This window comes from Trachinotus anak, unplaced genomic scaffold (assembly GCF_046630095.1).
Source record: "Trachinotus anak isolate AG129_WGS33_773 ecotype Australia unplaced genomic scaffold, CSIRO_AGI_Tana_v1 ptg000005l, whole genome shotgun sequence".
Taxonomy (NCBI): Eukaryota; Metazoa; Chordata; class Actinopteri; order Carangiformes; family Carangidae; genus Trachinotus; species Trachinotus anak.
In genome coordinates, this window is record NW_027273856.1 from 446,970 (window position 1) to 471,259 (window position 24,290).

Sequence of the window (24,290 nt, forward strand, 5' to 3'; positions counted from 1 at the left end):
GCGACTAATCTCCGCGTATGTATATGTAAATCTGAACGCCCATGCCGTCTCTCCAGGTGCCTGTACGGAGGCAGGAGGGAGGATTGAAATGTGCAATAACTTCACGAATCGATTTGTTTGGTGGGTGAGGCTTATTCACTGGGGCCTGCCCGTCTCATGATTTACGATTTCCAGGATGAATTTTTCCATTCTTGCCAACAAATGATGCCGCTCCCTATCTTCCTGGTGACGCTTGATTTATCCCCCAGCGAAGGCCCCTGGGACTCTCAGCCTGTAGGCGCCATTTCGGGCTAAGCCTCATTCCACGGGGAACGTGCAAAAGTGAGGGTTGGGTCATATTTTTTTTTACAGCCAAGTCATATGAATATTAATGTGTCACATATTGAAGAAAAATGATCATTTGACGTGCAAGGTGTGACGAAGGGAGATTTCTGATGTGTGTGTGTGCGTGTGTGGATCAGGGGCTCAATTGAAATATTGTATGTACGAGCACCGGCATCTCTGCAAGCAGGCTACAGACATTCACATGCATGCACACACTCTTTCTATAGCACAAAGGAATCCACCCTGAAATATTCCAGTGACAGGCACCATTAAAGTGCTGACCAGAGTTAGCCTTTTGAACCATTCCTGCTGGGACTCTGAGTCTATCTCGAGAGCATCTCTGCGAGCGCCAGATTCTTCGGCCAGATACCCAGTGGTGCCACTGCTGTGCCGGCCTTCAGATGGACGGACCGGGAATAAAAAAAGCAGAGAGGCAGAAATGCCACTAGTTTGACTTTTCAAGGCATCAAGTCCTGTTTGTTACGCACAAGGAGCGACGTCTGCTGCTGGTTTGAGTCAAAGGAGTGCTTTAGGGGGCTTATGCGGCTGCATGCACTGCACAGCAACAACAAAAAGATTCTAATCCTTTCCTTGGACTCTCATTCAGTTCTTATTTTGGAAAATTGGGGGGGGGGGTTCAGAGATTTGTCTGCAAAAAGAATATCAAACTACTCACATCAACAGTCAAACAGAATTGCACTCCATTCACTGTCTTTATAATCTACACACAAATCAATGAGCATACTGTATCACTGATCCCTGCCGCCATCCGCCATCTCCCTCTCTCTCACTTTCCCAAGTACGCACACACGCACGCACGCACACACACACACACACACACACACACACCAAGGTCTGCCTTTAAGCACAGATTTTTCATTTCTAGTCGCTGTCACCATGGTAACTTCCAATGTCCAACTTGGGCCAGTATGTGCTTCCAGCACTTTCCTTCTTCAAAGCCCTTTTTCAAAGCCTAAAATTGCATTGCTTCTCTAACGGGTGAGCCACAGTGCTTAGCTTCTAGGAGGGTGTTTAGCTGCTAATTACCTCACATGACAAAGGGACAAACAGGTGCCTCTAAAAACAAACCACTCTATCTGTACAAGCCACAAGGTTTCACAATGAGTACATTTCTCTGTACAGCTGCGGCTCCAGAATCCCTTAAGTAAAAGAACTGAATGAGAGCGAGCATGACCTTGCAGGTTTTTAAACAACCATTTTCCAGCTCCATGTTTACTGTACACTCTCAACCTTTTTGTTCATTCAAAATGGCCACCTTTGTTGCCATGATGAAGAGTGTCTTGGCAGAGCAGCCCGAGCGACAATCAAATATTCCTGTATTGACCGATCGATGGGAGCCACCCCCTGACCTTCCCTATTCACATCTCAATAATGAAAGACGAGCAGGGGTTATGAGTAACCTTAGTGCTCGGTACAGGAGGGGTCAGGCGTCGATAGCTCGGCAAGTGTCCAGGCCTGCATTGGCATGCGGGAAATCACCGCGGGTCTTAAGGAATGTCCTGAAGGAAGCACGGCTGGGATTAAAAGCTTGGGCTTGACTGAACTCTCCTGTCTCCTCTGCGTCAATATGCCCAAGGTACTGTCAGTCACAACTTAAGTCTGAGGGGAAAGTAATTTACTGGCGCATGAAGGCACAGTGGTCCCAACTCATTACAAGACATACCAGTTACTGTGCGTTGATGGTCGGACGGCAGCAGTGGCAAAATACAACCTGAGCATGTTCAAATATTTTACATTTCATTGAGATAGATGTTTTTTGGGTTTTTTTAAGACAAACATTAATTATGAAAATGCAGAAGATGATCAAAACATTATCTGTGAAAGAAATGAAACTAATCATTCTTGTCTTGTCATTCTTGTCTTTTCTCTTCGTTTAGTTTTTTTGATTAATCAGCTAATTGTTTTGCGATTTACAAATGCTTAAGCTGCAAGGATTCTCAGTTATTCTTTGATTTCTATGCAGATCTTTGGGGCGGAGGTTGGAGATAATGATATCATCAAGAAGTCAAAGTCATTCTGGATCTCAAAGTCTGTGTGTTCACGAAGATACAAAAGAGTTAAAAATGCCCCTAAACTTACAGATATTCAATTGATAATGACATAAACCTGAGAATAATCGACTAAACATTAACTGGATTTATACATTTCTGTGTCAGAAATGTGGGACTCTTTACTTTAATGACATCTTCCTCGAAAGCTTTAATTCAGGCTCCCTGTTTCACCAACCCTCCATGTGGCTGCTTCAGATTTATGCAGAGCTTTCGTTTGACAGACCAGGAGTGCAAGCGAGGTGAACAAGGACAGAACAAGAAGTACAAAGACTAATATAGTTCTGGCCCTTTCCTGTACTGGTAGAGGTGACAAGGCCCACCCCACGCAGCACCGCTGTCCAATTGAATTTGTCAAGGGAAGCCAAGACATTTAGCTGTCTTTTAACTTCTCTTCCATACCAACAGGTCTCCTGAGATACAGCCCTAGGAGGTGGGGGAGGAGGAGGAGGGGAGGGGGTCTCATTCTGGTGGAAAACAGAGTCTACAGTGTGTCATCCTGTCTTGTTTGTTTCTGCTCGGCTTGTTTCCCAACTCCGGTATGCATTTGGTGTCATCGTCTGTTTGGAGCAGAAGATTTATTGCAAAACACTTTGAAAAATGACACTTTTTTTGGGAGCGCAGGTTGTTCTGTGATGTTGCAAGGAACATAAAATGTGTTATCTTCACCTAATTCCATCGTTTCGGGTATCTATTATGACCGGAGGCCTGTCTCACAGAGCGGGATTAGTGGATAGACGAGCTAACTTCAAGCCCAACCCTTGCTGTTTCTCCGAAAGACATTTCAAGTTCAAACCAAGCTCTGTTTCCATGGTTTCTAATGCTGCGGACCAAACCTCTAAGGGAGTGTTTTTGTACATGGGTAAATACGCACCTCCTCACCAATCGATTGCGAGGAAAATGGAACCACCATTTCTGCAGGGATCCGATAGAGACAAAAAAATATTGCATTCACATCCAAGTACAAAGGAGCTCTGGAGTGACATGTTTACAAGTAGGTTATCATTTATTACATCAGTAATAACTGTATTTGTAGTACAATTTGTTTTCCATTCTGGCTATAAAAGAGGGTTTTACGTTCAAGAAACAGTAGGTTACTACTTATCAATTGCAGTGATTGGTTCAATGTATTTCAAATTCTATCACTGCAGTTATGATGGTACATGAAGTGACCTCAGAGTTGGTAGGAATTTTTAAAAAATAATCTAGACTCCTGATTTTGATTATATGTGAAAATTCCTTTAAGAATTTATGCAGTGTTAACACTTAAAACTGCTTTTGCTCCTTGAGAGAAGAGCAGTGTTATTCTGACAGTCATGCAATTATACTACTTTTTTATTTACATTTTGCATTGTTTTCTAACTTTTTTTATATTCTAGTTCAGTGTTTGTGTTCTATGTCTTTTATCCATGCTGAATTTTATTATTTTATGCTCTTGCAGCAAGATAATTTCCCAACTGGAATCAATTCCATCATTTTTCCATCCATCATTTTTATCATCTTTTATTAAATATACTGACTGCATGTCATTGCTTATGCTACAGTCCTCAGCTCTTTCATGTGAACTTGCATCATGAGGAAGGTCAAAGATGTCACAGTGAAGGAAGCAGTTGGGATTGCTTCTTGAAAATGCTCAAGAAAAATGACAGTATAATGAGACTGCAGTGGCAAGTACAAGCTGGAAATGACATAAAGCTTCCAGCTGGTGTTAAGAAAACTTTAACATCATTATTTAAATCTGTAAGACTATGACCAACAACAGTGGTCCATAAGACGTTGCTGCAAAGTTTGATGTCAAATCAAGATCCTTGAAAAGGCAAATTCAAATTCTGATCCCGTAAGTAATCAAACCCCAACAGACGTGCAAGCTGCAAGGGAGCAGCACTGTGAGCAACAATATCAAGGAGCAGTGGACGTAAAGTAAATTCCATCAGCGTTTCAAGGTGGAGGGAGAAACCTGATGGTATTGCAACAGTATCAGCAGGCAAAAAGGGAGCAGAGTGCAGATGAAGCATCTTTTATCTCTGCAGCATCCCTCTCTGTCTTTCTGCAACTATAAAAACAGTGTCTGTCTCACTTCCTCTCTTCTAAACTACCTCTGTGTATCCTCCTGCCTCCTTTACCTGGCCTTTGTCACAGCTCCTGCGACACAGACAGACTACAGTGGCAGTTTTACATTCTTTCACTATTCTTGGTTGTTTTATTGTCAAGTTGTTTGAATCGAAAAGGCACATAAAGTGAATTGGTGGGGCCAAATTTTTCCCTCTGTCTATGATATAATACAGACAGATTCAAAACTATTTTATGACTTTGCCAAAAATGTTATTGCACCGGCCATTTTCTGACCTCAACACTTGTTACCATGGGGTTAGTGCATGCTTTTTTTTACTCACAAAATGTGAAATCCAGTTGAAGCACTGAGGCTTTTAAGTATAGTATACATTTCTCCTCATTGTTTTTCTCTTTGAAAGTTTGGGACTGCTCCTTTTTTGAAATAATTTGAAAAAATTTGCATGTGTGTTCATGCAAATACAGAATAGCCTCAAACTGGATCAAATCTTGATCATTTGAACAACTCAATTAAATTAAAACTTGAAATAATTTTTATCTACTCAGGTCTCCTTTGAGAATATAAACTTATTCTCAATGGAAATTGCCTTATGAAATAGAGGTCACATAAATGCCAAAAAAAAAAAAAAAAATGAAAGAATGAAAAGTAATTAGGCATTTTTAAGGTGGAATTCGCCCTGATCCATGTTGTTAGACCTCAGTTTTTTGCAGTGTTAATAATCAAGCTTAGGGGTTTTGCCTATTGCAATTCTTGTAAAATCCAAATAAAGACAAACAAGAATAGTGTTGCTAAACCACTGCACAGACAAGCTAAGAGTCACCACTGCAAGATCCCTAACAACCTCCACCCCAGCCATTCAGCACCCACCCTCTGCACCCCCCACCCAAATGAGCATGTACATGAGAAAATTAGGGTGATGTCAGCACCTACTGAAGGCCCTCTCTTACAGCTTCTCTGAACATGTTCTAAAGCAAATGTCGAGTGGGCGGTGATACAAGTTACACTTCCTTATGGTGTAACATTACTCTGTGACAGCTTAAAACACTTTTCTTAAAATCACACCACCACCAAGGAACAACCATGGTCCAGTGGCTGAGGAGGCCATTGATGGAATTAAGGCTCATGAATAACAATGCAGCATGGGGCGAGTGAGAGCTCTCCCACTGTGTAATATTGACATGCACCCTGGTCAGAAAATAGCCCGGCATAATTAGCTTTCACAAGCAAGTATAGGGCCAGCAGGAGAGGCCACTCTAGACACAGACAAAACCATTGCGAGGAACGTGTCTGCCGCTGAATAAGGCTGAGGTGAAGGGACAATCAGCCAGGGTCGATGAAAGAGAATTCTTCCACAGAACAGTTTATTGCTGAAGTTTTATATTTTGGCACTCGGAGCCAAGATGGGGTCACCTGATTTGCAAAGGGTTTTTAAAAAAATATATTGCTACATTATTGCTAATAGCATTGTATAGTATCGTATTGTATAACATAAAAAAGCAACAGGGATTGAAATTGTTGCATTTCAAAGTTATCAATCATATCACATAAAAATCAACTCAAAGCTCCGGACAGCTGGGAAATGAATCTAGATGTGGCATTGTTTTGTCAACTGCTGCTTCAAGGTTATGAGTACATTTTTACCTCAGCTTTTAAGCCAGTGGATGAGATTACAAGAGGTGTCAAGTAAAAATTGGAAACATCTACATGACAAGCTCTATGAAAATTTGATAAACATTATATGCAGATGAGGAATAGATCCTGAATAGCAAGGAAATGGACTGTGAGGTGAGATTGTTTTGTCAAAAATTTTATAATTTTTCATGCAATAAAAATGTTTTTTAATGCTTTCGGAGCCTGTTCTTTGTGCCTTCAATCAAAAAGCAGTAAAAACTTTAGTTGCTGGAGTTGGACAGTTTTTGGAATAACAAGCTCATGGGTCAGAGAAGGTTGAGAAATGTTGGCTCAGAGAAGATATTTATTTTGGGACTGGACCTACAAGATTTCTGTCTAGACCGTCAACAAGCTTTTAGACATTACTGAAAATTCCACATTTTCTGTTATGTAGAATTTTCATTATCTGTTCATTTCATCTTTTTGGCGTGAGTGGACCTGAGACCTGGACTCAACTCAGACTTGACTGCTCTGCGACTTTAATTACTTGATACTTGACTCTCTAAAGACTTGATCTAACTTGAGACTGGACACAAACATCTCAAGTTTAAACCTAGTAAACAAAAAAAAAAACCAAACAAAAAACAATAAATTCATTAGGGTGTGTGACCACAGTATACTATTGCTTAGCTGCATCCCTCGAATATTTCAATCATTAGACCACAGACTTGATCTCCGCCATGTGCAACAGCTTTTTAAGAAAAATGCTCAAATTCCATGTCATTTCAGCAGACAGTAAAGAGCATTTTTATTCAGTTGTGATTGTTTATGAAGACTTGAGACTTGGCACCTAGGATTTAAAACAACTCAGGTAGTCCGTCCATAGAATATGGTGAGCATGACGTATGAGATCTCCAGTGCCTTTACAGCAGTTATCATCGAGTGAAAGATCGGCAATGTCGGTTTAGCCATTAAACGAGGATGCCATTGGTGACAAATGGCCAATTAGGCTGATTGTGATCATCAGATCAATTTTAAACCATGTCGCTCACTTCAGTGACAAGTGATGCCTAATGAAATCCATCCATTGTCATGAACTCTAAATGCACTGAAAGTCGTGTGCGACTTCGTACAACAAAATCCCTCTAGAAACAAGCCCACTGCTGAGTCTTTCCATATGGATGACTGGATACGTATAGAGTTCAAGTGGTACAAACTCTATGAATATTCAGCTGATTGGGCTAGATCAAAGTGAATTATGCAATCATGCTATGAAACATTGATTGCGAGAGAGTGTCATCACTTTTTCAGCTTAGATTGATACTTCATGTTTTAGCTTTCCATTTCACATTAACCATGTAAGTGGGTTCAACCACAAAAGATCAAACAGAGGGATAATTGCACCAATTACTTTAATTGATTAGGATTTAAAGTTTGTCATGTGTCAAAGTGAAAATTTGAGCTCGATCGAAACTCAGCCAAAATCTAGTATGAAGTCTTCTAGAATAAAGACGAAATAGGATTCCAAAATCTTTAAAAGCAATCCTTTCATTCCCCAGATAAACACAAACGACACTATCGCATTTATCAGAAGAATGTGATTTCTGAAGCTTGTATCAGACACATCTTAAACGCAATTCCAGCTATATCTTCTTGCCAAAATGGAAATGGGGAGGCAGATGAGAGCAGTGACTGCAGGTGAATGAGACCAGGCTAATAAAACAGGTCCTTTGTGAGGTGCTAACCGTGAGTAGTCATCAGAGAGCCACGAAGGTGAAACCGCTCCTTGTCTCGCTCCCTTGATTTCATCTCGCCAAGGTTAGAGGGCATGTGGCGTGAATGTAGATCCCACTTTTGCTGCCCTCGCATGTACAGCACCCAGAGAATTTGGGGATGTGTCTACTCATTCATGCCGAGCGTAAGCCAATTAGAAAAAGAGGTGATGTGACAAAGACAGAAAGAAAAAGAGAAACATTAAAGTGAAATAGAAGACAATAGAGATGGTAGAAAAGGAGTGCTAAGGAGGGCAAAAAGGGATTCCAAGTGAAACAGTAATTGAGAGGAAAGGGAAAGAGACAGAGAGAGGGGGAGATAGCAGGATTAAGAGTGGTAGAAAGTGCCTTGTAATGCTGGGCTGAGCAACGACTAAAAGCTTTCCCGGTCAAGCAGTTTGAGCCATCCATCGTTTCATTGTGGGACCACAGTACCTCACTGCAGTCTTAACTCTCAAAAATTAGTCATTTTCAAGCAGTACCCGATGCCAGCCTAGCCAGATGACAAACATCACCCATGTCTACACAAAATCACACAGAGCAATCACACTTTTCAAACATCCACGACAAATGCCGGGAGTTGTACAACAGAGGCAAAAACACAAGAAAGCTGTGCCCTGTTATCGTGGGACCAAAGAGATGTTTGACTCTTGGAAGTGTGACAAAAAGCTGCACGGTGCTTAGAAATGACTCAGTGTCCCAGCAACCGTAGAAAATGATAAAAACTAATCAAAAACCCAAGAAATTACAAAAAAAACAAAAAACAAAAAAAGAAAAACCCCAACCCAGTCATAGGAAAACATGAACATAAACATCACTTATCAAAGTTATCAAAGATGCAATGAATTATTGAAGGGCAATGCATGCAAAAACAAGATCTAACAGATACTTATATACAGGAGATGCAAAACTGACATTGGGCTACTTAACCCATTTCAGCAGGGGAGCTGACATTTAAAACGATATGACATTAAAAAAAATTCTCATGCCTAACATGAACACCTGTTCACCAAAGCCCAGAAGAGTACGACCTTTGTTCCACTGGAAAGCAAGGAGGAGGATCTTGAAGCCATGTCTGATGATGCGCATTGACCCAATCAATACAGCCATTAATGAAGGTTTTACTATGTTGAAAAGTGGTTTGACAGTTGTGACCTTTCTTGCAACAAAGACAACTTGACAAGCTGATGTTCTTACAAAAAGAATGAGCGATATTGTGACACAATAATGAGGCATGTTCACTGAGGGTCTATCTAAAGGTAATTTTCATGGAGCACAGTAAGCTATATGAGGGGTGTGGTGACTAATCATCTCTACAGCCACTCATATTTGCCGGTCTCATACATTTTAAAGAGCTCCGCTAAACACAGTGGTGATTGACGAAAATGGTTCCCCCTTTACAGGGCAAAGTGTGGTGGAATAATAACTTTGTTGGCGGGGAGATTCAGACTGGAGAGGTGCGAATACACAGCGCCAAAGGCAGGTGATGTACCTTTGTGTTTGTAGAGATATTGAAAGTTTTATTGGCAACACAATGATCCTCAGTTGTAGCAAAATTAAATTAGTCATGTATTACATTATTTTGATGTTATCTTTGTTTCACTTTGATTCAATTAGATTTTTTTACTTTTATATAACACAATAAGGCCACCGCTGCCAAAACTGAGACTGAAGCAGTTTGTTTAAGCTGTTTATGTGATTCCATAAACTGACAATTCCCCATTATATCCTGTTTACATGACACTGACAGAGTGAGTGACAGATGAACTGCCTTTTCACCCCCATGAAATGTAATTAAAACTATTACAATCATACGACTGCTGCATAACATTGTACTGCAATTTAAAAGGCATTTCAACAATTACTACAATTAATTTCAGTGCCAGTTTTGCCAGACAAGCTGAAAGGACAGTTGTGACTCATGCAGCTGTACCCCTGGATACCCATGGGTTTTGAATGAGGACAGAAAGAGGAGACTGGCGGGAACAAAAGGTCCAGAGATCATTCAGTGATGTGGAGAAAAGAGAGAACTTATATATTGACTTCAGCATTTTCACTTTGAACTGTATGTCCAATAATGCGTCCCTCAGGAAGTCACCATCTCATAAACTTGATGGTTTGTAATGCTTTTGCCGGGGAGAACACCAAGGTAGCATATACACACAGACTGGTTATTGAGTGCTTACTCTGTAGCGGAGTGCTGTTGATTGTGTTTGACTGAATGAATGACTGTCACATCATATAAAGACTCAATATTTAATATTTACGAAATTTTCTTTAATAATCACATACAAGCTTATTGAAGAATGTCTACAGGTTGATTGTTTATTGGTAAAATTCAGCAATATTCCTTAATTGTGGTCCATTTCTGTTACACATTTCATGACCTATGTTGGGAGAATCAACCAACAATAGTTCCTGAAATTTTGCAATTTCGTTGCAAAAAGGTAACACTTGGCATAAATTAACTGGACCATCTATTCAGTTCACTTAACTGTCCCTCAAGCTGACAACATGTCTTATGATGACTTCTTCCAGTCAGCCCCGTAATTAAAAATACTACATCTTGAGAATTGCAGATGTTAATCTGAAGAAATAGCATCAGAGTAAAAGTAGATTATATGGTAAAGTGATAGACTGAGGAGATGAAAGAGCCACAAGATGGTTTGGATCTCATTCCAAAAAAAATGAACCCACAAATCAGCATGAAAGGATGTTGTTTTTATCTTGGGGGAGAGATGATGAATAGCCAGCAAAGTTATCAAAGGTCAGTAGAAGTTGCATGCCCCCTCTATGTTGGAGGAAAAAAAAATGGATCCAGCGCTTCGGGGCAGGAGGAAGAGACAGAGCAGTAGACATCAAATGTGTATGTTGGTTACTCCCACCTGCCAATTAAAAAAAGGAAAAAGCAGAAAGCTAGAAGAATAAGGATGAAAGACTATGGAGCGCTGTGCAGAGAAGGGCAAATATCAGATAGAGGGAAGGAAAAAGCCTAGTGTGCTCCCTGCACTCTGACTAACCACCTGCTCCTGTCTGAATTAGCCCTTTCTTTACTGTTTGGACTCATCCAAGTGAAACTCACTCCCCTAGCTGACAAATGGACTGAGGCCTCCTACTTCCATTTTTTAACACATTATAAAACCCCATGTTTAGTGAGCCACCACTGTTACAGCCATTAATCTGAAACCAAAAGACCCTACGACCAGTTCCAGGCTTTGTGAGGGCAATATGAAGGGGGCTGAGAGTAAAAACATTTCTGAAAACTCCCAAACTTCTGGATTCTGATCCAAAGCGCTGAACTTGTAGGGGTATAATAAAGTCTATAGGGCATTCAGCTCAGAATCCAAAAATGGACACCGTTATGGTCGATTCAAACCACTGGCTTGGTTGGAGTCAATCCGCTCCTCTTTTATCAGTATCTCCTGAGAGATCCCAATCCGCTTCATATGGGGAGATGTCCTTAAACATTTCCCATTTGTCACCCTGGGATTCCTTTTCCGTCTAATCACCGCCACAGTCTTGTATGGCCATGTCTGGAGACCCGGGCTGACTGGATAGGCAGCCAGCTTGAAATTTACAGCAGCTAATAGGCCAAAATTAAGTGCGGCAGGGTCTTATCAAAGAGTATTGGGCTAGGGTTGGAGGCAGGAAGTGGCTGAAAATTGAGACAGGATAATGAATGTCTGGTGATGTCATGTAATTCAGGAAAAGAATAAGATGGGAAGGATATAAACCTCTTTGATTCAAAAAGTCTTTACAAAAAAGATGATCACATGAGGGCAAGAGGGAAACATGCGCAGATGGAAAGGCGGTTTAAACTCCTACAGTAATCCAAAGAGCTTCAAAATATGTTTATCAATTAGCATGTTTGCTTGATAGCAAAAGAGAGTCTTTATCTCCTCTTTCTGTCAGAGCTCTTATTAATATCCTTTTGCATATTAATGCTGGCTGCAAAACCACCCACCATTCTCTATTTGTTCATACTATTACAACAGGCAGTTGTCCCCTGCTGCGCTCATCGGTCATGTTTTTGTTCTGTAATTGTCAGGTGCTCAACACATAATTGTATCATGGAAAAACAGCCTCCAACCAAGAGTAAGCAAGACAAACCAATGAATCCTGCATAAATAAATAGAGGCTGATAGAAAAAGCTCATAGCCCGGACCTCAGAGAAAGTCTGCTGTGTGATTGATGCAGAATACGCTCTCAATATAATCCAATATGTGCTGTTAAATGCATGAATTTTCTTTGTATTTCTAATTTGGGTAGCCCAGTAGGAATCAAATCCCTAAAAGTAGCAGCGGTAGTGGATCATTTCATATAATTAAGGACTACAGGGCCCCTTTTATTACATCTGCCTAATAGAACCTTTAATATAAAGAGGCAGCACCTGTGTGATATTTGCACTTCCAACATTAAGTCATGCATTAATTCATCTGCCATCTCGAGTTAAATGTTTATGCAAACCTCGACTTTAAACAAAGGGGGCCACTTGTGGTTGAGCTTTGGGGTTCATGTATGAACAATGATGGTATTACTCTCACATCTGCTCAGCATGATAAGCTCTCTCTTCCTGCCCAATGGCAGCTGTCTATTTGCTTATATTAAAAACTATAATAAATGAATCAAGAAGCTAGAATTAGCGCCTAGGGTTAGGTTGTACACCTCCGCCAACCAGTCAAGTCGCAGGAAATATGGTCACAGTCTCCGCTTCTGTTCCTGCATTAAAGCATTAAACAATGTCCAGAAGCGTTTTTGCAGAACATTATGATGTCATGTCAATGAAATTGACCTTTGACCTTTTGGATATAAAATGTCTTAATTTTATCTTATTAGACATCAGTTTTAAATTGTGTCATAATTGGCACATAAATTCTTGCGTTGTGGCCAAAATGATGTCAAAGTGACCTTTGACCATCAAATTATAATCACTTCATCCTTGAGTTCAAATTAATGTTTTTTGCTAGATGTAATGAAATTCCCTGTAGGTGTTAAGATCAGCGATTTAGCATTGCAGATGGGAGAGTCACTTAAGAAATGGTCACAAGCGACCGTATATTCTGACTTTCGGTTTATTAATACAGGCTTTCTTTTAAAAAAAAAAATCTCAGCCCAAGATGAGATAACCCTGATGATGTCTTAGTGATGTCATCAGGGTTACCACGGCAGTTTTTTCTTTATTGAACTTTAAAAAGCACCCACCAGAGTGGCGGAAGACATTATACAACTGTTTTTGAGTTATATGCCTTATGATCAAAAGAACTCATGGTGTAAAACCATGTCATATCATTTTTTTTGTCTTTCATGAAAAATAATTAATAAATAACAGCAACCATTGTTATAACACATTTAAGTATATGCAAACAGCCAGATGCATTTTTATGGTGACATACTATGAAATCATTTGTGATAACCTGTCAGTACATTGTTTTGTTCTTTTATATTTTCTTTGATTTAGCAACCATTTAAAACAGGCCAAGATAAAACTATGTATTATTTGTATTTTTGTATTTTATATGTATTTTAAGCACTAAAAAACAAGACAATATGAGGGAGAGAATGGAGCAGATGGTCATGTTCTCATACACACCTAGCCCCCCTTTAGAGCTGTGGGCATGTGAGAACAGGTAGGCACATGCTTGTGGTTTAAGATGTTTGGAATTACAAGAACCATATCTTTGTTTTGCATATTCTGTATATGATAACCAGTTAGCTTGAATCATTTATATCAGTTTGTTCCATTATGTTAAAAGGGAAATGAATTGCTACTTTCATAACTAAAAAAAAGGGTAACTTCCCCTCATTTTCCACAAATTAGTATTTTTCGTAACTGGTCATTTCACTGACCTCAGATTTTTCCTTTTCTTCCCAAAAAACCTATGCCACTGACATCCTGCTTGGGATGAGGGGATTTAAATGAAGATGGGCAAAGAACCATAGGGGATTCTTCAGCTAATCCTTCTCCCTTGCTCAAACAAACATCTCAACAAATCCTTCAACTCTGAAATAAGGTCAAAAGCCAAGGATAATGAGAAGTGGAACGTATGGGAGAGATCATCTGCAAAGGAGAAAGGATCCTCCCATCTGCCATTCCCTCCTTATCCCTCAATCATTCCTGTCCCTCTGTCAGCACATGTTTTCTTTCAACGGGAGTAGAGTCATTTGTCTCGTGCATTCCAGCTTAAGTGCGATGAAGTAAATAATGGCCTGGACGCATTTGTTTTATACATAAATGTCATTAACAGGAAGGCTGTCGAATGTCAGCTGTCACAGGGCCATCAGGTTCAAATCACAGGTGGCATGCGCTTAGTTTTATCTTCCTCATGAGACTCATCAAGCTGTTATGCCTATTAACCTTAGCCATTAGTGTCATGTGCATGAACACAAAATACTAGAAGACAAAAATATCTTTTGTTCGTCTTTGTTCCTTGAAATGACAAGTTTGATGACACAGCAGTGCAAAGAATCCCGGAGAGACTGTAGAAACAAAATTAAATTGATACAAAAGACCAAGAGGAGAGCCTGGACAGGCAGGGACAAGAATGTGTATGTGTGTTTGGATGTGTATGTGCTCCTTCCTGACCTGCTTTTCTCCTTCAGGGGTCATGCACAGGCCTGACACAATGCTATCAGCTGTCCCTTAAGGTGCCTGCTGAGGTCTCCTGTGATATAAGGTGATATATAGCTTTGATATAGCCTGTAATTACTGGCCGTGAAGGCCACACCGCCATTGGGAAAGGAAAAAGGGGAGCACAAAAAAAGAGGGAAGAGAGAGACAAAAGGGGCTCTGATGAGAAAAGGGTCACTGTTGTTTTGATAGCACAAGTGTCCAGCCTCTCCAGCGATTTCACACAGTGGGAAGTGGAACTAGATCTGTACATGTGTTGGAGAGTGGCAGATTCAACAGACGCCTCAGTTCCCCAAACAATACACTCCAAAAATATCCCACAAGGGAAGTGCAATGATTACAAAAATCACATCTAGTGTAGATGTGTGTACAGTGTACAGTGCATTCAGAAGGTATTCAGACCCCTCAGTGATTACAGCCTCAAGTCTTCCTGGGTGTGACACAACAAGCTTTGCACACCTGGATCTGGGGATTGTCTAACATTCTTCTCTGCTCTTCTCTTCTTTCAATTTCTGTCAGGTTGGAATGGGACCAACAGTAGACAGCCATTTCAAGGTCTCTCCAGAGATGTTTGATTAGGTGCAAGTCAGGGCTCTGGCTGGGCCACTCAAGGACATTTACAAAATTATCCTGAAGCCACTCCTGTGTTGTCTTGGCTGCTTAGGGTCTAGGGTTCTGATGGAAGGTGAACCTTCTGCAGGTGATGAGCAGTGCCTGGTTTCCTTCAGACATGATTCTTAGAATTGAGGCCAAACTATTCAGTCTTGGTTTCATTAGACCAGAGAGATCTTCTTCCTCACAGTCTGAGAGTCCTTTAGGTGTTTTTTTGCGAACTCCAAGCTGCTTTCATGTGTCCTTCACTGAGGAGAGGCTTCCGTCTGGCCACTACGCCATTAAGTCCAGATTGGTGGAGTGCTGCAGTGATGGTCGGCCTCCTGTTTCTCCCATCTCTCTGGAGCCCAGACAGAGTGACCATTGGCTTCATCTCCCTTACCAAGGCCCTTCTCCCCTGATTGCTCGGTTTGGAAAGGAGCAGACAGCTCTAGGAACACTCATTATGGCGTATTGAGTGTAGATTGATGTGGGGAAAAAACTAATTTAAATAATACTAGCATAAGACTGTAACTTAACAACAAAATATGAAAAAAGTGAAGTGGTGAATACCTTCTGAATGCACCATACACTAGCAAATGGCCTCAAATTGTACTAAATTAATCTTTGGTAGCATGTTTCAGCTAGAGCATCATTAACCCTAAATCTACCTTGTAGCACAGCACCACCTGTGCATGACAATATTTATCCAGAGGCTGTAGATTCTTCACAGCCGGGATGTTGACAGCACAAAAGGGAGGAATGGCTAATGAAAGAGACCCATTCATTTCACCCTGTAACAGCATGGTGCGAGACAACGGTCATTTTGGGATGCAATACAGCACTCACAAGCGCAGTGGTATGCTATTACTCACATACAAGGTGCATACAACGTTCTTACTTAAAAGTCTGTAATGGAACCAAACACCTTGTCCAAGTAGCCCGGCTACAACCTTTATAAGTGGGCTAAACTGGAACAGGTAGTGCTCTGGTTTGATAGCTGAATATCAATGGAGTGCTCTTAGTGGCTGGGGGAGGTGGGGGATTGAGCTGCCTAAATGTGTATTGACAGCTCGCGAGAGCCGGTGACATAGCTGGGCATTTGCTGGTGATGGATGTGAACCTGGCATACAGACTAAGCCAGCAGCAGCTTGGCTCATCTTCAGACGGGATGTGAATGCTAACTACCACGCTTGCCAGTCACCACGACTTAACTGGTGCCCGCAGGAGAGGCAGGTGGTGCACAGGCTAGAGGAAAAACAAAAAAAGGCCAGAGTCCCACAAGAGTCAAATACTATCAGTGCACTCACAAGCATGCTAATTAGATATTAACCAGATTACGGTAATGCTCGGATTATTACACCTTAACAACTTAATTTTTGTCAAATTAAGACTGAAATTAGATTAGAATAATTGCTTGAACTCAATTCCATACTCCATGCTTAATGTAGTTTTAGCCCGTAAAATACAAGAAATCAACATAATTTACCATTTTATACCAACAGGAAATAAATAAATTCTCCATCAGAGATCAGTCAAACTATAACTTTAAAATTTTGACGCCAATTAAGTCACAAGGAAGAGAAAATAGTTTAATATGTTTCCCAGCTGGTCATCAGCCTGCTGTGAGGATGTTGATTCCCGCTGTTCCTGAGAGCCACAAGTACAACTTGAGTGAGTCCAATGCATATCAAACATCATTAACATTTGCAAGATGCCTTGCAGATTGCATCACTCTGGCCGGCTCAAATTGTAACACAACCAGATCAGATGAAGAATCTACCCATACAAGACATTCACCAGAAACCAGTGTCTCTGTTAGAGCCTGACTGGACTGATAATAATGGTGAATGCTAACTTAAGCCAAATATAATAGTATTTGTATATATGTCGGAAAAGAAGTTTGAAGAAATTATTGTACAGAAATGCTGTTTTGTTTTTCTATGAAAAAACTGATACTGGGCAATTTATAGTTATAATTTCTATACACAAACAGTGCCATGGCTAGTATTACTAGCTAGCGCTGCCAGACTATTTATGTTAATTCCCCACCAACACCACCACTCCTTTTGTTTTCTGTAGCCTACAACACATTCCAGACTGACATTAGCTGAGCAATCACACAACTCCTGGAAGCCACAATTATTGGGGAAATCAGGTTACTGCAAACAATGTAAATGCTTTAATCACATAATTTACATTGTTTGGGTTGTTTTCCAGTGATTGAGCTATCGTGTGCATGCATGATGAGGGGGAGAAAGGAAAATCTAGCTCAAATATTAATGAAAGAGCGCAGTTGTATCACTGCTGAGATCAACTCATTGGAGATTACGAAGCAGACAAGCTACTGAATAAAAGAAATGCGTTTCTGTGTGTGATAAATTAAATAATTACAAAATCTTGTGCTAACAAGATTGGTTTACAGAGTACAAATCTGATCAAAGCAAGTTCATTGTCATTTAAAAACAAGAAAGAAACACTGAAATAAGTCAGACATATTAACATGAGATGTTTTTCAGTTCATTCACAAATTAAATTATCCCGATGCATGTTTAGCTAAATCTTGAGCGCGACCTCTGCCTCATCACAAGTCTTTTAAGACTGTCTTTGCTCAAATAGCTTGTTTCTGTTTTGCTCTCATTTTCTTTATAACCCTAATGAGCTTACCTAGCAACGGCTCTGACAGCTCAACAATGAAATAGTCAGGGGTGGCGTTCGTTTGTTGTGCTAACCTCCGCATGATAATGTGTGGCCGCGTTGCTACAGCCACAAGTATCACTGAATCCTCCTGGCACCCTCCCCTCCCAACCCATTCTCAATTCATATCACCCACACCTTCCATCCACTTAGCAACTTCCTCTCACAAGACAAAGTGCTCTGGCTCTGAATTGGGTTGTAGTTACCTTTTAGCATCAGTGAAAAGCCTTGGTAGCAACAAGATGCTAATAAGACACGCTTTTCCCTGGTACTTTATGTTAGTTTTGTGTTCTTGACAGAAGCAGACCCACTGAATCATTCCTGCAGGGATTTTTAGTCTGAGTGGGCGGCTGGAGAACAAGGGAGCTACAGGGTGCATCAATTATCTGACAACATGTTTCAAACTACCTCTTTTTACCATCAGCTGCTTTTCACACAGCTGATTATCTGAACCCTATGGTACCAAACTAAAAAGCCAAGAGCAATTGTTTGATAAAGTCCAAAGGTCCATTAGTATTCTGGAAAGTCCAATGTGGAGCTAAAGCTTTGGAAATAAAAAGAAGTGGACATATGTTAAGCTTTGGAAATAAAAAGAGGTAGACAAACGTTAACACAGAGGAGCAATTTAGATAAAGTCTATTCCTTCTGTCTGTTCAAGGGTGTTTTGACCTCAAAGGCAAGAAAAATTGTATTTACAATGATATCTACTAGAGGAGTCTTCATTGTCCTCTAAGTGCCGCAATATGTCAACAAAAGACTGTCAAAAAAGACTTAAGCTGGACTATACATACTATATATTCACTCCGCACTTGCCTTGAGCTGTATATTTTCTTGAATTCAGTCTACTTGGTTTAAAATCTCGAAACTTATGGGTATATTTTCTTAATGTTAGCAATCAATTGCACAGCAAACACCAAAGCATAGAAAGACTACAGTCCATCTACCTCAACAAATAGGTCTCCATGCCCTGGTTTCTGCGCATCAGGGTCATAACTCTGAAAACAAGGCTCATCGAGCACATTTCTATTTTCACAAACAACTGTTATTGTATTCATATTATTTCAAATGAATATTGATTTGTGTCAGAGGAAATTTACGGTCGGTATAAACTGGCAGCCAGGTGGTGATGAGGTTTATGTTTGAAGGTGTTCCTTGCTCACTCAGGTTCTTGACCCAATTAATCCGTATAAGAGATATGTTACGGATGTAAACCAAACAGCTACCCAGAGGAACCACAAGTGACTTTATTAACATAAACCTATGTTTTTTACATTTCATCTGCCAATCCTCATATTTATAGCAAAAGAGAGATCACTGAGAGACTGTGTGGTCGACTTTTTAAAAATCTTAATACCGTGTTTTCCATAAAGCCATTACATTTCCATCTTCTGGGAAGTGAGTGAAATCAATAGTTATTTCATAAAGAAAACATGTCTCAAGGAGAAGCAAATTTCATTCCGCCTCAGCAGACCTCAGGTATGAATTACAGCATCTTTCATTAACTTGAAGACACTTTGATAATGTTTTTTTTTTTTTTTTTAAACAAACACAGCTACTTGACTCAATTACTTAACAGCATAAGGCAAATTTTGCTTTTGAGTGTGACTGTGAGTTTCGCTGTGTGTGCACATTCATACCAGCAAATATTCATATTCCATTATTCTTAATGGAAGACCAAATAACTCCATGTTATTACTATCATTTAGTGTCACCACTAATAGAGCTTTGAAATGTCTAAATAGGAAAGAGTTAAAGTGGTACATTTACAGTACAAACTGCAGAGAATATATTGTCAGCCATGTGCTTAAAGCACGGTATATTAAAGTACAAATGTCTTGTCTTGTCCTTACCTTTGCGACATGATCTTGTATGCGTCGGGCAGATAACACCTTGTATTCTCCATCTGTGCTGGGTCGGCGTCACAGATCTTATCATCGGTGCGACCATAGTTGGCGCTCTCGATCATGATGACGTCGGTGCCCGGGCAGCGCAGTTCGATGGGATAACTCTCGCACGACAGCTCCCTCCTCACCACTGCCATGGGGATGGGTGCTCGACTGAAGGCTGCAAAGGAAAAAAAAAATGTATTAAGCATTAGTTATTTTGATTTATTCCTTTTCTACTGAAGATCTCTACACTTAAGTATGAAAATAACTTCATCCTAGAGTTGGGGTTGGGTCAGAATTTATTTATTTTTTTAAACAGTATATTCCTGCAGGAAAATACAAGAACAGATGGGAGGACCTGCAATCAAAAGGTCTGACTCTGAGACATATGAGAAGAGGTTATCCACCCTGGTCTAGAGAGTGTGGGCGGTTGGGATGCTGGTTGTTTGGAGTGGGAGGATGAGCAATACCACAGGGGCCCTTGAGAGGCCAGGAGTTGTGGAAAAAGAGACTGAGAGATTGACACAAATCAAACATAAGGAAATAGACATGGTGTTTGCATTTGGCTGTGAGAAAATAAACATTCATTACATGGGCATTCAGCTGAGAAATTAGAAACAGAGAGAAATGAAGAGAAAAGTAAATTGTTACAATTTCTCTCCAGACTAGAATCTATAAATCATAAGAGCTGCTCCATTCATTGTATTTTAAGGTGACATGGTGCATTTCACTTAAGCTCCACGCGGGCAGGAGGCAGAGGGTCAAAAGGTGCTTGTTGCCTCGAGCCAAAGCTGAGAGTCTGTTTGGCAAAAATCTGCTGTCTATTGCAGAGCCAAAATGGCCAGGAGGGCTAGTGGGACCAAGTGGCGGCGGTCTGGAGGTTGCTGTTTTCCCTCTCCTTGACACAGGCGCACGCACGCCCACGCACGTCTGCGGAGGCTCAAAACCCGCGCACCACCAGCCACGTGCACAGCAACAGACTGGAGGAGTTCTGTGTTTACAGCGAGAATAAAAAATGAGCAAGATACGTAAACATTGGCCTGAGTGACTGTGGGAGGACTGTGGCAGTTATAGATTTTTATAAACATCCTTTCAGACAAGTGTCAGAGCTGCACCAGCCACCACTAGACGACATGCAGCACAGGCATTCATCAGGGCAGACAGACCAAGTGAGAGAGAGAAAAAAAGAAAAAAGGCACAGAGTGTTTCCACATGTGAAAACAAGGCGAGGGCATAACACCTGAAATCAATATCTTGATTCATCGTCACATTTGCGCACAAGACTTTGGGTCTCATCAATTTGTTTCACTGAACAGCAGATAGAACATGTTTTATCTTAAGAGTTTATTGGAAACAGTGACTGACAAAACAGTCTCACCACAAGGTCCATTTAGTTATAGTTCTGGAGCTTTCAGTCATATCACATGATCTTCATGATGGAATGAAGATGGAGATGGAGATTTCTCCAATGTCAAGAAACTGTCGACTCTAGTGGTCCCCTCAAATCTGTGGAGCGTTTTAGCATCTTTCAGCTCATTGTTTCGGTTTTACAGGCCACAACTTTATTGTTTAAATTAATTTTCGCTGCTCTTCTCAGCTTTGTTTCCAACAAAAAAAAATCTTAGAACCAACCATATACATGCCCAGCATGCAACAGCACACAATAAAAGTTAGCAAACAGCTGGTGAACTTAGCATAGCATTTAGCTGCTGAAGTGCTGGATATTTCCCCTCAAGATTTGGTGGAGAGCAAAACAGAGTTAAAAGGAGAGTGAACATTCGACTGATGGCAAGAAATGCAAATTCAAATGAATGATAATTTGGTTTATATGTCTGTCGGGCTTGTAAATAAGCCACAGTTTTGCTAGTGTTGCTTCTTGTGCTGCCACCAAGTAGGCAAAACAGAAAAAAATCATAGTTAATAACGGTTTAAGTTGCAATGGTCAGTTTCAGCAAAGTGCCCAGTCCTATGTGACAGTGAGTTGGTATTTTCTTAGTTCTTAGGTCTTGAACCTATGTTTCACACTTTTACACAAGTTACTATATACTAGACTCTGCACTAGTAGAAAAAAAGAACCCCCTGCAGGTACAGCTTGTCAATTTATATCCTTACAAAAAAGCACAAAGGAAATTAGTACACATGGAACATGTAATGGGTAGGCACAGGTGGCATAGGTAGTCATTACACTGCATTTTCGTGAGGGTATATTATGCCATTTACATTTTTACGAATGACAGCTACCACTTGGAATCTTTACCTGAAAATTAACAAAAAAGAAAAAAAAAAACACATAAGAGAAAACACAAATCCACACATTGAGGTGAAACAACAAAAGAAGCCCCCTGTCATCGTGTCATTTCATTCTGTCTCATAAATCATTCAAACCCCAACACAGTAAAGCGCTCTTGCCATTGAAACATCACAGACTGGAATAATTGTATTCAATTTGGTGATGAAAGCCATCAATTATCTTCCTCTTAATGGGAAGATTAATTCCGCCCCCTGAAAAGTACTGGTCTGGATCACACCAAACTTCTTTGAAACTGACAACAGCAAAGAAAAGGGACAACGTAAGTTCACCTAGCCAGGTGCATTTCAATAAATGACAAAAGAGTAGTAGAGTCTGAATGAAAAAGACCAATCTTGTCTTTGTTGATTGATTCTTGTGCTTTTTTATGTGGATTTTCTTTTTGCCACCTAAAATGTAGAAACAACACAAAAATCCCTATTAAACAGAACCTTAATACAGCCTACTATTCTGAAATTGATTAATTAAGTCTATATGATTTTCTATAAAATCAAACAGCCTACAATAATTCCCTTAAACACTGTATTGAGAAAGGCTCAATTTTACATTCCCAAAAGAAGCATTTAAAAAAAACACCAGAGTGGCGAGCACAACGCTGTCAACATGGGCACCCCCAATCCCCTAATGCATGCCAGTGATGTCTCGGATTACCCGGCTAGTCAACAACTTTAGTGTAATTACATTTGTGCCCGGAGGCGGTGATTGATAGGGCTCATATTCCTCGGGTGCCAGAGACAGCATCCTGTCCCACTCGCACGTATCGCTGCCTACCTGCACACGTCATTGACAGAGCTATCGAAAATCGAAATACTCTTGTTGAAAGTCCATCCTCTTATCTAAGTTCCCTCTATTCACTTCATCTCACATCCTCCCTCTCTAATACTTTAGAGAAGTATTTATATGCACTGCGTATCTCTTTTTTCTCCACTGCAGATTCTCCCTGGATAATTCTTCTGACAAGTACACTGCTGAATATGGGGGAAAATAAAGTAGTAGTAGTTTGGGGAAAGCAAGCTGCAAGGGTCATGCTGGAGACTTCCATTACTTTCACACCACAGAGCACTGTTTTTAATGATGATGCTTGCAAATGACATAATTCACAAATGAATATTTCAAAAAACGCAATTACTCAACAAAAAGGGCAACAGAAAGGTCAGAGAGAAAAATGGTCATTTGGAAAATGTCGCTCCCCCGCAGAGCTTTTAAAAATCGCTCTGAGGGGGGAAATGCTTTGGAGTTTTAATTGTGGGTTTGTTAATAGTGATACTGAGCAATAAGGAAGAAATTTTAATGTTTAAAAGCAGAGCTTGCTCTTGCAGCTCAGACCCATTACCTTCTCCGAACCAGCGGGCATCTAAGTGTATATAGAGCAGAGTAACAGTGGCATTTAAAAGTCATCATTAGTAACAAAACAGGGGCCTTGGGGGGCTTGTATTTCATTTCATCTCCCAAGAAAATGTGTCAGAGAGAACGTGTTAAGGTCAACCACCACACACAATTACAATGAGCCCGACCAAATGAGCCTCCATCACTTGGATTAACAGATGTAGGGGACATGTGGCAACTCTCAACAACAGACACATAGTTTTAGATCATGTTCAGGCTTCAACTGAAGCTCAGACATAGCAGATAATTTCCCAATAAATACTAATGCTCTCTTCAATTATAGACAGAGTCTGACAAAGGAGAAAAGGAGAAAAATTTTCTCTTCCATCTATCTTCCATTACTTCACTGAAGTAATGGTTGATAGATGGAAGAGAGTGGAGGAGAAGGCACTGGAGCTGATTCAACAGATCAAATGTCTCTTTTTCTACCGAGGGTCACTGGATGGGTACGGCCCCCAGAGCTAGTGATTAATTAGCACATGAATCTGGATACCGTTATTTGATTAGACCAATGGGAGCCTGTCACACCCACTTCCTAGTTTGCAACAAATGACATATTCTGGGGATGGAAAAAAAAAAAAAGGCACTTTGCAACGAGGGGAAGAAATCGCAATTGTGACTTGGGCAAAAAAAAAAAAAAAAAAGTACAGTGTCTTCAATAATGCATGAGGGATTATTTATCTTGAAGTGAGAAACAGTTCAGGCAAATTGTTCTCCCAAGTAAATTACGTTTACACATGGCCTAAGGCAAGCGAAATCTCAAAGGCTTCTACACAGAGTGCAAAATTATCCAGGAACTGAACTGTCAAAGAACTCTGCAGATCGAGCGTTTAAGAGAACAGCATCAATAAAACAACGTTTGTGCTGCATGAGAAGAATTTAAGGAAGTCCAAATCGGTGCAATCACTCTTCTTTACATTGCCAAGGTGGTCAGACAACTTTTGAGA

At 40.4% G+C, this 24,290-nt stretch overlaps 1 protein-coding gene across 9 annotated transcripts in view; it reads right to left on the reverse strand.

Annotated features, from left to right (window-relative positions):
* The window catches only part of LOC139621274 (adhesion G protein-coupled receptor L3), a 205,386-nt gene that overhangs the window by 108,770 nt on the left and 72,326 nt on the right, over window positions 1-24,290 (reverse strand). For all 9 annotated transcript variants that reach the window (XM_071477567.1, XM_071477568.1, XM_071477570.1 and 6 more), the window contains one exon: window positions 19,614-19,827. In XM_071477567.1, the coding sequence (XP_071333668.1) occupies window positions 19,614-19,827 (214 nt within the window). The remainder of the gene's footprint in view (window positions 1-19,613; window positions 19,828-24,290) is intronic.